The 13954-nt window shown below is 48.5% G+C and overlaps 1 protein-coding gene across 10 annotated transcripts; it reads right to left on the reverse strand.

The window, feature by feature from the left end:
- Window positions 1-46: 46 nt before the first annotated feature.
- Window positions 47-13954, reverse strand: SF1 (splicing factor 1). Of its 10 annotated transcripts, XM_032489748.1 has the most exons (14): window positions 13540-13951; window positions 11695-11823; window positions 8902-8977; window positions 5749-5901; window positions 5454-5543; window positions 4912-5095; window positions 4701-4816; window positions 4493-4600; window positions 3581-3761; window positions 3044-3317; window positions 2652-2711; window positions 2352-2531; window positions 1400-1604; window positions 47-968 (listed from the first exon to the last, which is right to left on the reverse strand). In XM_032489748.1, the coding sequence occupies exons 1-14, from the start codon at window positions 13568-13570 to the stop codon at window positions 839-841; spliced, it is 1917 nt and encodes a 638-aa protein (XP_032345639.1). In that variant the 5' UTR covers window positions 13571-13951; the 3' UTR covers window positions 47-838. The 10 variants fall into 10 exon arrangements, with proteins under 10 accessions (XP_032345639.1, XP_032345630.1, XP_032345637.1 ...); XM_032489739.1 differs by lacking the exon at window positions 1400-1604 and having other exon boundaries at window positions 13168-13954; XM_032489746.1 differs by lacking the exon at window positions 1400-1604 and having other exon boundaries at window positions 2652-2706.

Raw genomic sequence — 13954 nt, forward strand, 5'->3', positions numbered from 1 at the left:
CTGATGATGGCAGAGGGGGTTTAAGAGAAAAGAAAATAAACAGACCCAGAAAACCACACTGCTCTTTTATTCAATGGAACATCCCCCTTTAACGCAGTGTTGAATCATACACCGAAAAAAAAAAGCCCAGAGAAATTTCTGCAGATAAACCAGTGAAGAGAACGCGCATTATACATTATTGTCAACATAATCACTCCATGAAGAGGGAAGGAAGAAAAAAGGAAGCAGAACAAAAACAAGGGGCTCAAACCCCTAGACACTGCAAAACATTCAGACGTTTGGGACTAAAATAAACTTTAAAAGGAAGCCTTCCAGGAAGGAGAGGAACAAATGGAATCTGAGGCAGCTTAGGTGCTCAGAGAGCGTGAAAAAGACTCTCTGGGCTGGCAGACAAGCCCAAGGGGGCTTAGGCACCCCACCTACCGCTGGCAGGGGTGCCAGGATGGATATGGGCCCTGGACCTGGGGATTAACCCACTACTCTACAAGGGTGGCAGAGACAAAACCTCACACTTAAAAGTAAAAAACCTCAGGGTGACTATGGCACCTTGAAAATCTTAGATCCAAAGAAACATCCCCCACCTCCCTCAACTAGCCCAACACTGATGGCCAAAAGCCTTTGCCTAAAAACCATTTGTTCCTCTCTCCTTAGAAAGAGAAGAACAAGGAATGAGAAGAGGGAAAGGAATCTAATTGCAGCAGAAGACCGGGGAGAGCATCTCCTTGGACGGAGTCTGAAGAAAAGAAAAGATAAGGAAATAACAAAGGAAAAAGAAAAAAATTAATAAAAATTTCACAATATGGAGCCAGCGTGTTCTGATTCCGTCCACAAAAATAACTCAGGCTGCTTTGCCGAACCATCCTGTCCACCAGGGGCGCTGCTGAGGCTGTCTGCCTGGAAGGGTCACCAATGGGCGCGGAAAGTCCTCACTCTCATGGCTCGGGCCATCGCTGCTGCGGGGAGGGATCCTGGCGGCCCGGTTTGGGGAGAGGCAAAGGGATTTGGGTGAGGAGAGAAAGAAGACAAAGAAGACACTCGATGCTACGGGGCGCCAGGAGAGCCCAAGCTGGCGCCCCTACTACCACCTGCCCGTTCCCAAGCGAGTCCTCAGTCGCTTGGCCCAGCCCGGTGCGTGCACACACACACATGCGTGCACACAATCACATGCGTGCGTCCCAATGTCTGGCTCCATATGGTGAGGTTCGGCGTGTTTAAACGAGACCAATTCTCTCTATATATAATATATATTTTCTTAAAAAACCGAGTCTAGTTCTGTGGTGGAGGCGGTGGGGGAGCTGGAGGCATCCCGAAGGGTGGCATGCCCGCCACCCCCATGCCCATCATGGTGACAAAGTTAGAAGGGTCCATGGGAGGCGGAGGAGGGGGGGGCGGGGCATACATCATGCCGGCGGAACCAGGCGGCGGAGGCGGCGGAGGGGGAGGGGCCCCGGGCGGCAGAGGCGGCTGGACCCCTGGGGGCAGGGGCACCATAGTGGGGTTGCCTTGCATCTGAGGGGCTCCTGGAGAAGCTGCGGCAGCCGCCTGCTGCTGTTGCCATGGCGGGATGGACCCTGTGCCAGCGCTCGTGGTGGTAGTCGTCGTATCTGGGGTGGTAAAGAAGCCCAAGGTCACACGCGCGGGGGCACACCGCGGCTCACTGCGGCTGCTGCCTTGGGATGGGGGGCGAGGGACGCCTGCTCCTTGCTTGGCATGCGGTACGGTGGTGGGGGGCGGGCAGGCGGGGCTGTCCTGGTGATGGGGAGTGGAGGGGTGGGCAGGACTACCCTGGGGTTAGCCTCGAGGTCTCTAGGCTTAACAGAGTAAGCCCTTTGTCACCAATGCCCCTGGAAGGGCTGAAGGGAAGGTACCAGACACAAGAACCGGCTCTGACATCCCTCCGCCCATCCGCCGCCACCACCGAACGCACATTCAACCTCAAGGCCACAGCTACCCTCCCCACTGCCTGGTCCCACCCCTGCAGTCTCTCAGGCCCCAGTCACATCCCTCTCCAGAGCATGCGTGCACCCTACCCCCAACCCTAGCCATAAGCATAGGCTCAGGCCAGCCAACAGCTCACACAGCCTGAGAGCCTGGACTTCTGGCACCCTACCTATGATGGCGGCCTCCCCCACCAGATCCCACAAACCTTTCCCCATAGACACCACGCCAAACATCAGCTCTCCTCCCCAAGACTCCGAGGGACCACAAGGCCCTTTCTGTTTACTCCCCATCAGAGACCAGAGTCTCATCCCAAGGTGCCTGCCTGCCTGAGCTGTGAGGGTCTTTCGTTCCTCTCAGCCCCAACCCCCCCAATCCCACCCACCCCCACAAGCCCAAAATATTCTACTCACTTTGCTGCCATGGCAAGGGGGTACTGGAAGCCATACTGCTGCTGGGCGGAGGGGGAGGCGGAGGCTGCTGCTGCTGCTGTTGCCATGGGGGAAGAGGACCAGAGGGAGGAGGCGGGGGCTGCCCACTGGGAGGCGGCGGCGGCGGCGGCATCATGCCCATAGGTGGCGGCGGCATCATACCTGCAGGTAGGTGGAGATGAGGGTGAGGCCTCAGGAGAGGGATTTGCAACAGAGCCCCCACTCACTCCCAGGCCTAGGCAGGTGACACCCTCTAGTGAGCAGACAGCCAGGCTCCATTACCTTTTCCTTGATGCAGGCGATAGACCCCAGAGCCCACAGGCGTACTTCCCAGGTACTGATCTTGATGGAAGGAAAGAGCAGGGACTTAGCAGGACACTGGAACTGGCCAGGGAAGACGACGCCCCCACCAACAGCTTATTTAGTCACACAACTTGCAATCACTACCCTTACAAAAGTGGTTCTGGAACACTACCTTAAGAGGTAGGCTTGTGCCTACCCCACACAGAAATTCCTTCCTGAATTAGGATGGGGTCTTCCTCCTACTGGGGCCCGAGCCTTAGCAAATCTCAGCCCAATACCTGAACACTTTGAGAGTTTCCAGTCTGCAGCGACCTGATATAAACCCTTACTTATCCCAAAGCCCCAAAGTTTCTGGTCTGACACTTACTTACCCATTGGAGGAGGGCCATGGTGCCCAGGTGGGTGGGGGCCCTGGTTCATCGGTGGCGGCGGCGGCTGCATCCACGGGGGTGGGGGTCCATTAGGGTTGTGCTGCATGGGATGTCCACCATGCCCACCTGCCAGGCTGGGTAGTGGGTGTGGGAAACTGTGGGGGCCACCTCCGGGCCCACCGGGCCCACCTCCATGCATGCCGTGGTAGGGCCGACTCTCTGAAGGACCAGAATTCATCCAGGGTGGGCGGCTCTGCGTGGTGGACATGAGAGACTATGTGAGAGCACTTCCTGCCGATGTCCCTGCCTGCTCCCCCTGGTGGCAACACTGTTCTTTCGGCTACGCCACAGGACCAGAACACAAGGACAAGCTCTTCCCTAACTGAGAGGTCCCCAAACATTCCTGACATCCCGAAAGAACAATGTTGCCAGCCATGTCCACCAGCCTGCTCTACCCAAAGCCCCTGGCCACAACCCTCAGTCTCTTAGGAAGAGAATAGGGGGCCGAGGCTGTTACAACCAGCCCCTGAAGCTCACCGGCGGAGGTGGGTTGTTGGCGGGAGCAGCAGGCCGAGGTGCACTGGCCAGAGGTGTGGTGGCAGGTCCAGAGGTGGAGCCTACAGATGCGGGCACGGGTGCCTCCCCCAGTTCAGCCATGAGGGACAAGTATTCCTTATCCATCCGTGCTTTATCCTGAGCTGACTGAGGGTCACCAGGCCTAAAGGTGGGGTGTGGAACACAAGGAGAAGGGAAAAAAACTTATTAAAAAGGAAACTTTTACTGTGAGGAATCTACACAGAGGAAGTTTTGAGGAATCCAGTCACCCTTTCTAACCCCTTTTTCAAATTAGTCTCATGAGCTCTTCAGTTCCATGCCCAGCTCTGCATCTGGGATTACCATGTGTATTTCTGCCACAGCAGAGACCACTGGGGCAAGAAGAGAGGAGACAGTAGGCACCACACCAGCTAGGAAAGCACAGGTTTTTCCAAATAGCAAGTTTCATCAATTTCTACATTCCAGGTTTGAGAAGAAAAACCTATACAAGGCTGAAGCAACTACCAGACCATTCTTAACAAAGCTTTTCCTAGCTACCACCCAAAGTCAAACAATGTTGCCATCAAGTGCTGGTTCCCAAATGGTCAACACACCATAGGTTGCTCAGTCTTCTTACACCAATCTCAAGTAGCAAATGGAAATTAATTTAATACTGAGCCACAGTGAACAAACACCCAGAGGGAAGTTTCCAGTTTTCCTGGGCTCAAGATGAACAATAGAACACGGGTATTCAGCACTGGCCATTTCTAATCTTTCTGGGCTTTAAATCACACCATTACAGACCACATTCACAGAAGGAAGCTTCTCTTGGATCTATAGGTAACAGGAACCAACCCATGTGCTCAAGAGCCGACTTGTACACCACGGGCTACCTAGAGACAACTACTCCCTCACCTCTGGAATTTGCAATCAGAAGCAATGTGGCCAGCCCCTCCACACTTGGTACACACTGTGGTATTGGTAATGCTGCGGGTTTCCGAGCTCTGCCAGGGTCTTAAGATCCTGTTGAAAGAAAAAAGTCACCTTGAGGGCTATGGTCAATCACCCTCCTTCCACAGGTTTTTCAGGCTTCTGTGCCCTCCTCTCTAAACCAACCACACACCTGTTATCGTCTTCCCGAAGGGTTCCATTCAAGCGAGCCAACTCTCGAAGCTGCATCTTCCGTAGATCGTTCTGGTCCTCAGGGGTCTCAATACCCTGCTTCAGGATGTTCCTTATCTGGTGAAGATGCCACAGGCCCAGTTATTTAAGTCCCAGGACTATCGACTACCACCTAGATTTCTGGCAAAAGGCTTCCTTTCTGGCTCCCTCACCTGTTCCACGGCTTTCTTCACATTCTCCATAGTATTGGCAGTAACCAGGGCATGAAGTGGCTCATCTTCTCCTGGCAGCATCTGGCCATCTTTGCGCCCGACCTTCCCTTCTTTCACAGACCCTTTCCCCCGGATCATAATCTTGGCGTTACACTCCTTCTCTATGTTCTTCAAGGTGTTCCCTCTACCAGAGGCAGAAAAGATCATTGCTATTACACACCTGAGACGCCAATTCACGTGCCAGAGGGGATCATTAGGCACTGGTAGGATACTGTGAGTGTAGAGAACTGGATTTTCCCACCAAGAGCTCCATGATCTCTAAGTTTTAAGGTCATAGTCACAGCAATCCTCAAGATGTGACTTCTCTGCGGTAAAATGGGGAAGTTAAGAAATTTCCTCAAGGAAAGGCTTGAACTTACCCAAAGTGAACATCCTACCAAAAATAGGAAGGAGAGCCACCAACGGCACCCGATTAGGCCCAAGACAGACGCATGTCACAGGTTCTTAGGAACTCTACATCCCACAGGATAGTACTTACTCACCTGGGCCCAATCAGCAGCCCCACAAAGTTGATTTCTGGATACTCATCTTGTGGAATCATAACTTTATCACTCACACGTGTTGCTGGAGGTCTAAGAAAGAAAAGATTCATAGACACTGCACATTTCTGTGATGACACAGGTAACTGACAACTCTTCTAGAAATAACCCTTGGCACCACGTGTTAATTAACAGGTGAGTGGGGGTTAAGGGATAGTTAGTACTAAAACTGTTCTACCACGGACCACATCCCATCTGCAGGTGTCCTTGTCCCAGATCACCTAAGCCTTCAGCTTACTTGTAATCTGCAGGTGGCTTGAAATCAGGGTTCAGAGCAACCATTTCAGTGATGAGGTTATGCCGCTCCTCTTCCAGCTTCTTGCGGGTGCGGAACTCGCGAGTGTTGAGCCGCTTCCCCTCACTATTGTAGATGGGCTCAGGGGAAGGGGACCTGTGGGAAACAGACGACCGTTACCGCTCTGCCTTCACTTTTCTCTCATCCCCATAGGGCTAAAATAAGTCTTCCCCTGCCCCTCTGCCTCTCAGACCCTAACACAACATTCTTCGGAGGAACCAACCATAACGTGTGCTATTCAAGATCGTGTGGAATGGGGAGGTGGAAGCTGGCTTAGCATTAAGGGGGACGGGGATGTGTGTGAGAAAGGAAAAAAATTGTTCTGCTTCTAAAAGTGATGAGGGGGGAAAAAAGTCTGTCCTTCTCGGGGAAAATCTTTAGGACTATAAATGGCAAGGACAGTATCACCTTCTGGGTTCCTCTTGCCAAATGAGTTTTCTTTCATTTGAAAAAAATTAACAATATTACAACTTTATGAACCACGAAAACCCCAAGTTTAGGTAAAATGTTAACTCCTGCAGAGCTCATGCCCTATCAGGAAGAATGTCTGCACCCCTGTCACATGGTAAGTACGAGCTCTTTAACCCAATGCAACTGGGACTCAAGGCTACTGCAGCTACTTGGCCCCCACAATGGAGAGAGATGGTTCAAGGCTTCGTCTCTGCTTTTCCTTCAATGGCCTGGCTGGCTGCGTCCAAGGCCCAGGAGTCAACCTGTTTTCTGGCTGTTCGAGGTTAGGGAGTCTGGGTAGAGAAAAATGTTAAATTGCTAACGCAGCGTCTGAGAGAGGCTGCAAGTGCAGATTTGGTCAAGTACTTGTCTAGGGTCTGAACCTGCAAACGGCAAGGGGAAAACCTATGATTCTCCACCAGAGTTTACAAGTCCAGAAAGCAGATTTTCTCTCTCTCTCTTTTTTTAAGGAATAAAATGCTGTTGCTACAAGTAAAAAATAGTAATGATAAAATGGTCAGTTTACCACAGCTGGATTTTGCGGTAACAAAAAAAGAGAAGTTACACTCCTAGAATTCTGAGTTAAGATTACAAAAAGGATCATAGCTTGATATTCTGAATGAAAATTTAGTAGCAGCTGCAAGAAGGGAAGAGACCATGTGGATCAGGTTATTAAAAAAAAAAACATCCTGAAAATAGTCAAGACTCCTATACCCTTGGTTTAGTTGAGAGAACCTTGCCTAGTTGGAGAGCAAGGACTGAACTCGGCTGCTCCCACTGTCTTCAGCCTAAAGGGAACCATGTCATACCACGTTACACACACGATGGAATAAAAGGTCAGGTTTGTTCATGGCTAATGACGGCTAAATGATACCTCCGTTTCTAGCATCTGTATAAACTGTTAGCACAATCAAATAATAGTGAACAAAAGCAAACATACCCCAGCTCATTAGACTATCATCTTATACATTTACATCTATAAAAGATTTTAAAACATTTTTAACTTAAGCAACATCAGTATAGCATAAGTGGCTTAATATTGAGAATACACCTTCTTAAATAATCTTAAGAAACTCATGCATTTCCCTCCAACCTGGGCTCAAAAGCAAAACCATCAGGCATTAGGGCCTCTTTCAAACTGAATACAAGGGAGGAAAAAAACCTCTGCTCTGGTTTTATTTCTAACATGCTTGACATTTCTAATTCCTACCCCATAGCTGTCTAGAGTTAAGCATTTCTGGCTGATCACCAAAGTAAGTTTTACCAGTATGAAATTGGTCATTTAAAGGCCTCACAACAGTGTAACCTCTTTCCAAATTGTGGATGTGAAAGGCAAAAGTCAATATTCTAGAGGTCAGACTGGCCCAACTTCTTCACTTCAAACAGGCATCATATTGATCAACTAAATTCTAATCCCAATTCTCCAGGAAGCAAAGGTTTGTTAAAAACTCAACCTTTTGAGGAACTGCCTGGTAACCTGTAGACATATTAAAAGGAAAAAGGCCAAAAAGGCACTCAACAGTTGTGGTCTACAACCTACAATGCAAATCTTTAAAAAAAAAAAAAAATCAAAATATAAAACACAACACAACCCTCCAATCAATATCTATAGGTGAAAAAATAATAAATTTAATTAAGCAAAATTAGAATCAATATAGAGAAATAAGTTGATTTGTTTCCTGACAAAGGGCAGCAGAAAGATGCTTAAGTGAGTGATTTCTAAAAACATCACATCATCTTCCTGATTGAACTATTGAGTAACAAAAACTAGAACCAATAATTTTTAAAGGAAAGTGTCAACTACACTGCATGCACTAAAAGAAATTTAATTAAGAGGGAAGCATACTGCCCTTCTGTTAAATGGACCAGATTTTAGCTGTTCAATTATCAGCCTGCCAATAAAAATTCCTGTTTAAAACGTTCACTTCTCTCAAACAGACTTTTTACTTTTCAGAGGTGGGAGAAACTGTAAACTGAAATATGACAACAGCTGTTGGAGGACAACACTCCCCTTAAAAAAAAAAAAAAAAAAGGTAATTTAGGGTTGGTTGCTTGCCTTCCCAACAGGTGAGAATATTCTGGCCCCTCCCAACACCTCAGGCAATTGGCCAAGGCTGAAAATTAACTGGCAGTGAAGGAAGTTGGTTAGAATCTCATCTATTTTAAAACCATGTCAAAACCATGAGCAGAAGACTGCAGCACTGAGTTGACCAGACTGAGTTTCTAGCCTGCTCAAACTCAAGTGATGCTCAAAAATATTCTTAATCCCTGAATTGTGTAGTACCTGTGAGGAAAATTCTATAGCCTGGGCTTTCAGCCAAAGCAGGTACTGAAAAAGGTTGGTTAATGGGCCACCTCACTGTCCCTACCAGTGGGTAAATCAGGTTAAAATCTACATGCTTACCAATTGAAAACCAGTTGTCCATTTTCCTGTAATTTTTGATTCTGCTAGTAATTAAATTTCATCATTTCTAACTGAAGACTGACCATATATACTGCTAATTTACACTCCAGTCCCCAGAATGGTCAGAATACCAGTTGTCTTACTAGGATTTTATTGAACTGACACAACATGTTGCCACCAGTAAAATGTATTGAGAAAAAGGTAAAAGCGTTACTGTCAGCTGGTTAAAACTGTTTCCCAACCTGTCCTCAGGGTTAGGGGGGATGCCCAGGTCTCCTGTGCGCAGTTTACGAGTCAGGTCTTCTATCTGCAGTTGCACTGGAAGAAACCAGGTTAGGAAAGAAAAAAAAGGATGGAAAAAAGACAATGTTACCAAAAAACATCTCAAATCTCAACAACAAGCATGAAGAACTCGGAGACTTTGAAAGGGACGACTGATCAGTGAACACATTGAGGCAAAAACCCCCAACCACTTATCGGCAGGAGTCCATTTACATCTATAAATATTTTTCACTCCAAAATGGTTATCACTTAAGGAAGCAAACAGTTTGTTGGAAGAGGGGTTAGCAGTAGACTATTCACTAACATCAAAGCAATTATTTGGAGGTATTTCACCTCTCCCTCCCCACCAAGGCTTGCTATACAATTGGTATCCAGAACCAAACCGTATGTTATCACCAACACCCTGTTTCCATCAAATTACTTTCTCAAGTGCAAGACTCTTGAGTTTTTCTTCATTAAATATTAAACACAGCCCAAAATGAAACTCAATTAACATGGGACAAGGAAAAATATCAGTTGAGCAAAGATCATTTTCAATGATACCAGGCTTGAAATTCCTTAAACCAGTAAAACATTTAATAACCATTTCAACAACCTTATAGAAGTTTGTACACAGTCCTTATGCATAATCAGATCCATACTAGTAAGGATCTCCCAATACCTGTTGCTTTTATTCAAATTTTATGACAATCCATATACCTTAATAAACCAGTTAACCATAAAATGCCAGAAGTCTGTTTTTAGACTTGCTCCTTATGCGGGGAATAAAAGTAGGTAGGGGTGCAGAAGATGGAAAATGTGGCTCAAGGAGAATATATGTGGCCCTCAGACCTTGACAGATGAGGCTGTATGTGAAAAAGAGATGAGGGTTTCACAAAAGTTCAGTGACTGCAGGGAAATATTACTCAGATGATTTCTCAAAATATTGGGAACTGCAGAACCAGATCGCTTTCTTTATCATGCTGAATAACCGCCTGTTTCTTACCTTTGTGGCATCTGAGTGTCCTAAGCACGCATCTCTAATAAGGGAAAGTCTTACTAGTTTGGGTTAAAGTTGAGTTGGCTCCAAGAATTAACTCATGTCTAACCCCAGACACACCCTTCTAATTTTAAATACATTCCACAGGGCTACAACATACCCATTCAAAATCTGAAGAAGTGAAAATCCACATTAATACCAAGAGAAGATACTGAGGACATTCTGTACAAGGCAGCATGAGAGACAGAGACGCAGTAAGACACACATGGGCCCGAACGTTCTTTTATGCCAGAAAAAGTTCTGACTTGGTGTTCAAATACTAAGTCAAGTACTTCAGGTGAAAGTAACCTTCATGGAGGTAGGCAGTCCTCTTGACTGGGACTGTAGCGGTATGGGATCTGACCTGAGTAAACAGTAGCACCTAAATCAAAAAGAGGCTATTTTCCTAAGAGCCGAGACCTACACCAGCCTCAGCTTTGATTCTAACTACTTTGATTATAGCTATAAATAAGCCCTTGAGGGCCCAGAGCAATAACTCCCTCCGCAGGAAAAGAATTGGAGATGTAAATTGTTTTTTCCCATTTTCTACATCTGCTTGTGTCCTTGGAATAGCACTCCACTAGGGACATTTTCATAAGGTTGTCAAGACCTGGACCAAATATGAGACGTAACGGGGTGGGTGGGAGGAGATTGAAACAGTGGGAAAAAAAGATTAGTATTGTAAAAAGGTGATAGACAATTCCAACACCTCAGAATTCTCAGCAGTCTAAAAACATGAGAGATTAAGATCCTCAACAACAACAATGTGCCAGCCTTGAAGATTTTTATTCATGAAGGCCACAGCCTCACAGGTCTAGGAGGCATCTGCCCTAGTGTACTCCAAAGGGGATGTTTATTTGGTTAGTAGGTAATGTTTACCAAGTGAATTCTGAAACAGCTCCACAGGTACATAAAGGTAAAACTTGCATTAAAGACGTATTTTTAAAAAAGGTAATTTTGAGATTAACTTCATTACTACTGTAAACAGTCAATCTTAATTCTCAAAGTTTCCCAACTGTTAAGATCTATTATCCTAAATACCTCATTATTCCATATCCAAGCAGTATCCCTTTCCCAGCAGAATTCTTTAGTAGTAAATACAAGAGCCCTCATTTTAAGACAGCTCTCCAAAGACCAAGCCAGAAAAGACACTGAAGGAAAGGTTAAATTCAACAAAATGGTAAAAAGGGGTGCACTGTAAACACTTTCAGAACCGAACCACTTTTTGATTGAGTTCCCCCCTTTCAGAAAGTACCTAAAAAAAAAAATAAATAAAAGACCACATTTTAGGGAAGGGAGAAATATGAAATTACGGTGAAAGGTCATGCTGTGAAAAGGTACTCAGTTTACAATACCTGCAGTGTCCTCCACTGGGGCAGTGTCCAGAGAGGCATTAAGACACTCACCTCATCAACTGGCAATGAACAGCAACTGAAGGGGGTAGTGTGTGTGTTTGTGTGCTGGACTGGGGACTATTCTCACTCCTAACTGGGCCCCTCTATCCTCTGGCACTCATGGAGAACACCATTATTACAAACAGACCAAAACAAAGAGCTACAAATGCAAGACTCAAAGAGCAAAAACTGATGGATTATATCAAAGTCACAAGTACACCCGATCATACCTCTCAGAAAAAGAGAAAACTTTAAAATCTCAAATTTTCAAGAAATAAAACGTTGCTCAGAACATACTCTAACAATCTGAAAATGCATTTGGGTGCAGAACGTGTATTTACCTATATAAGCTCTTTCTTGTTCCCGAGTAAGTCCAGGGGGAATAACTGTAGGCATTCCTGGAATCACAGTCTTCTGTTCCATTGTGTCTTGGTTCCAGCGGCTTCTCTTCCGCTTCTTACTTGGGAAGTCTAAAGGAGATAAAGTTCATCAGATGCAAATGAAAAGCAGCAGAGAAACCATGAACAGGCCGTTTAGGATGCTTATGACACTATACACAACCTCAGTAGACTGTGAAACTGAGAACCTAAAATGGAAATGGCAAAGGATGGAAGACAAACCTGAGGAGTCAAGAGACATATGGCCACTAGAAGGGGACCTGGACCTGGGTCTGAAAAGTTAAGATTTCACTTTTTTTGTCCACAAAAGTTCTGTGATGTAAACAAGATAAATTTCGATGTGTAAAGCTACAAATAATGAAATAAAATGTTTAGAAGATACATACTACATCTGGTTCATGAATGCCTTAAGAGCTCCAAGGAACAGAAGAGCAGAGTGAATATTTAGACAAGTCTATAAAACAATATGGGGGCCTGCTGGCTCCTCCCACCTCCACCTCTCCACCAATCATCTTTCTAAAGGGGCCAGTATACAACTAAACCCATGGCTTCTAAGTCAAGAAATCTCAATTCTTCAACAAGATCACTTTTTTCTCTGAAGTTTAGCCAAGATCAGCATTCAATTTTCCTGGTCAGTTGAATACTTAGTGTCTTAAGGGTTTATCAAAAGTTCGACAAAGAAAAAGCTATAGGATAGTAGCCAAAACCCCATCCCTAGTACACAAACAGAAACACCTTAACACTTGGTACACAAGACTTCTACTTCTCAGGGGCCAGGCCCAGGGGGAAGGCCTAAAGAGGAGAAGGTGTAGCAGACTTCTTCAAGGTAGATACAGGGAGATTAGGGAAGAAACAGAATTCCCTCCCCCAAAGAGCCACACAAAAAAATCGGGCCCAACCATCGCCTTAAGACTTTCAACTTCTTTGGTTCTCTGTAGTAAAAATCCTGCCTTACTGCGTAAGTAGAGAAGCTAGTCTTGGTACTTTTCTCCCTTTACGGCTCTACAACCAAGGAAGAGAATGCTCCACGTCGTTGACCCTTTCATACCCTCCAGACATGAACTCAGCACGCCATCCCCTAGAAGACCCCCTCCACAACCTCTCCCCTACACTACAGGCGGAGAGCAACAGGGAAACGTCTCCCCGCCTCGCTTTTGGTAGGACCGCAAAGCCTGGGCTCCACACTGCGCCTGCGCGCAACAAACCTCCCGCCGTGCCCGCTCCCTCCCCTAACGCGCGTGCGCACTCGAGGCCCGAGAACCAGGCCGCGCGCTCCATGGCGCCTCCGCCCGGGCCTCCCCGTGCGCGCGCGCGCGCGCCCCTGCCGCGTGCAGCCGCCGTCGCCGCCGCTGCGCGCCCCTCAGCCGGCCGGGCCCGTCCGCGCGGCGCCTCTCGCGCTCTCTCGGCCCGACTCACCTCCTCCGCCGCCGGCCGGGCCCGGCTGCTGGTCCTGACATGGCGGCTGGGGTGGCGGCGGCGGCTGCGGTGGCGACACCCGCTGGTAGAGCGGCGGCGGAGGGGGCGGCTGCGGCGGCGCGTACGAGGAGCCCGGAGAGGGCGGCGGCGGCGGCTGCTGGGGAGGCGGGGGGGGCGGGGGCGGCGGCGGCGGCGGCGGCAGTGCCGCGAAGGGGAAGGCCGCGGTCAGGGCCCCCACCGAGCCCACGGGCGGGGGCGGCGGAGGCCCGGGCACCAGCAGCCCCGCCCCAGGCCCGGGGGCAGGCGGTGGCCCCGGCTCGAAGTCCCCTTTAGGACCAGGAAGAGGGGGGAGGCCGGGGGGGCCCAGCTTACCCAGCGGCGTGGCGTTCGCTCCGGTCGCCATGGCGCCCCAGGGGACCGGCACCAGCGGCTCCTTTTCGGCAGCGGCGGCTTCTCCTTCGCGAATCTTCCGGGGGGGGGGGGACTTGACTGCGCTGCCGCGGAACGCGCGGACCCCGTCCTCTCACGCGGCGGGCGGCGGCGGCGCGAGACGCACAAAGAGGGAGGAGAGAGGGCGCCGCGGGGGCGGGCCGGGGGCGACGGGGCCGGGGCCTGGATTGGGCCGGGCCGAGGCAAGGGGTTGGAATCGGCGGCCTACGATTGGTGGAGCCTTAACTCTTCTCGATGCGCGCTGGGATTGGCCGGACCGTTAGGCCCGGCGAGGAAATGGCGGCCGAGCCTGGAGAGCTGGGAGGTGTCGCAGCGCGCACTTCATTTGTTACTGCGC

The sequence above is a fragment of the Camelus ferus genome, chromosome 10 (assembly GCF_009834535.1).
Source record: "Camelus ferus isolate YT-003-E chromosome 10, BCGSAC_Cfer_1.0, whole genome shotgun sequence".
Taxonomy (NCBI): Eukaryota; Metazoa; Chordata; class Mammalia; order Artiodactyla; family Camelidae; genus Camelus; species Camelus ferus.

What these genes read in the sequence shown, in the direction of transcription:
- SF1 (XM_032489739.1), bottom strand. Translation starts at nt 13,570, where the DNA reads ATGGCGACCGGAGCGAACGCCACGCCGCTGGGTAAGCTGGGCCCCCCC. An exon ending in CCCCCTAACCCTGAGGACAG is followed by an intron (nt 5,902 to 8,901) that starts GTTGGGAAACAG and finishes TGTTTCCCACAG; the next exon opens with GTCCCCTTCCCCTGAGCCCA. An exon ending in CCAACAACCCACCTCCGCCG is followed by an intron (nt 3,318 to 3,580) that starts GTGAGCTTCAGG and finishes GCTCTCACATAG; the next exon opens with TCTCTCATGTCCACCACGCA.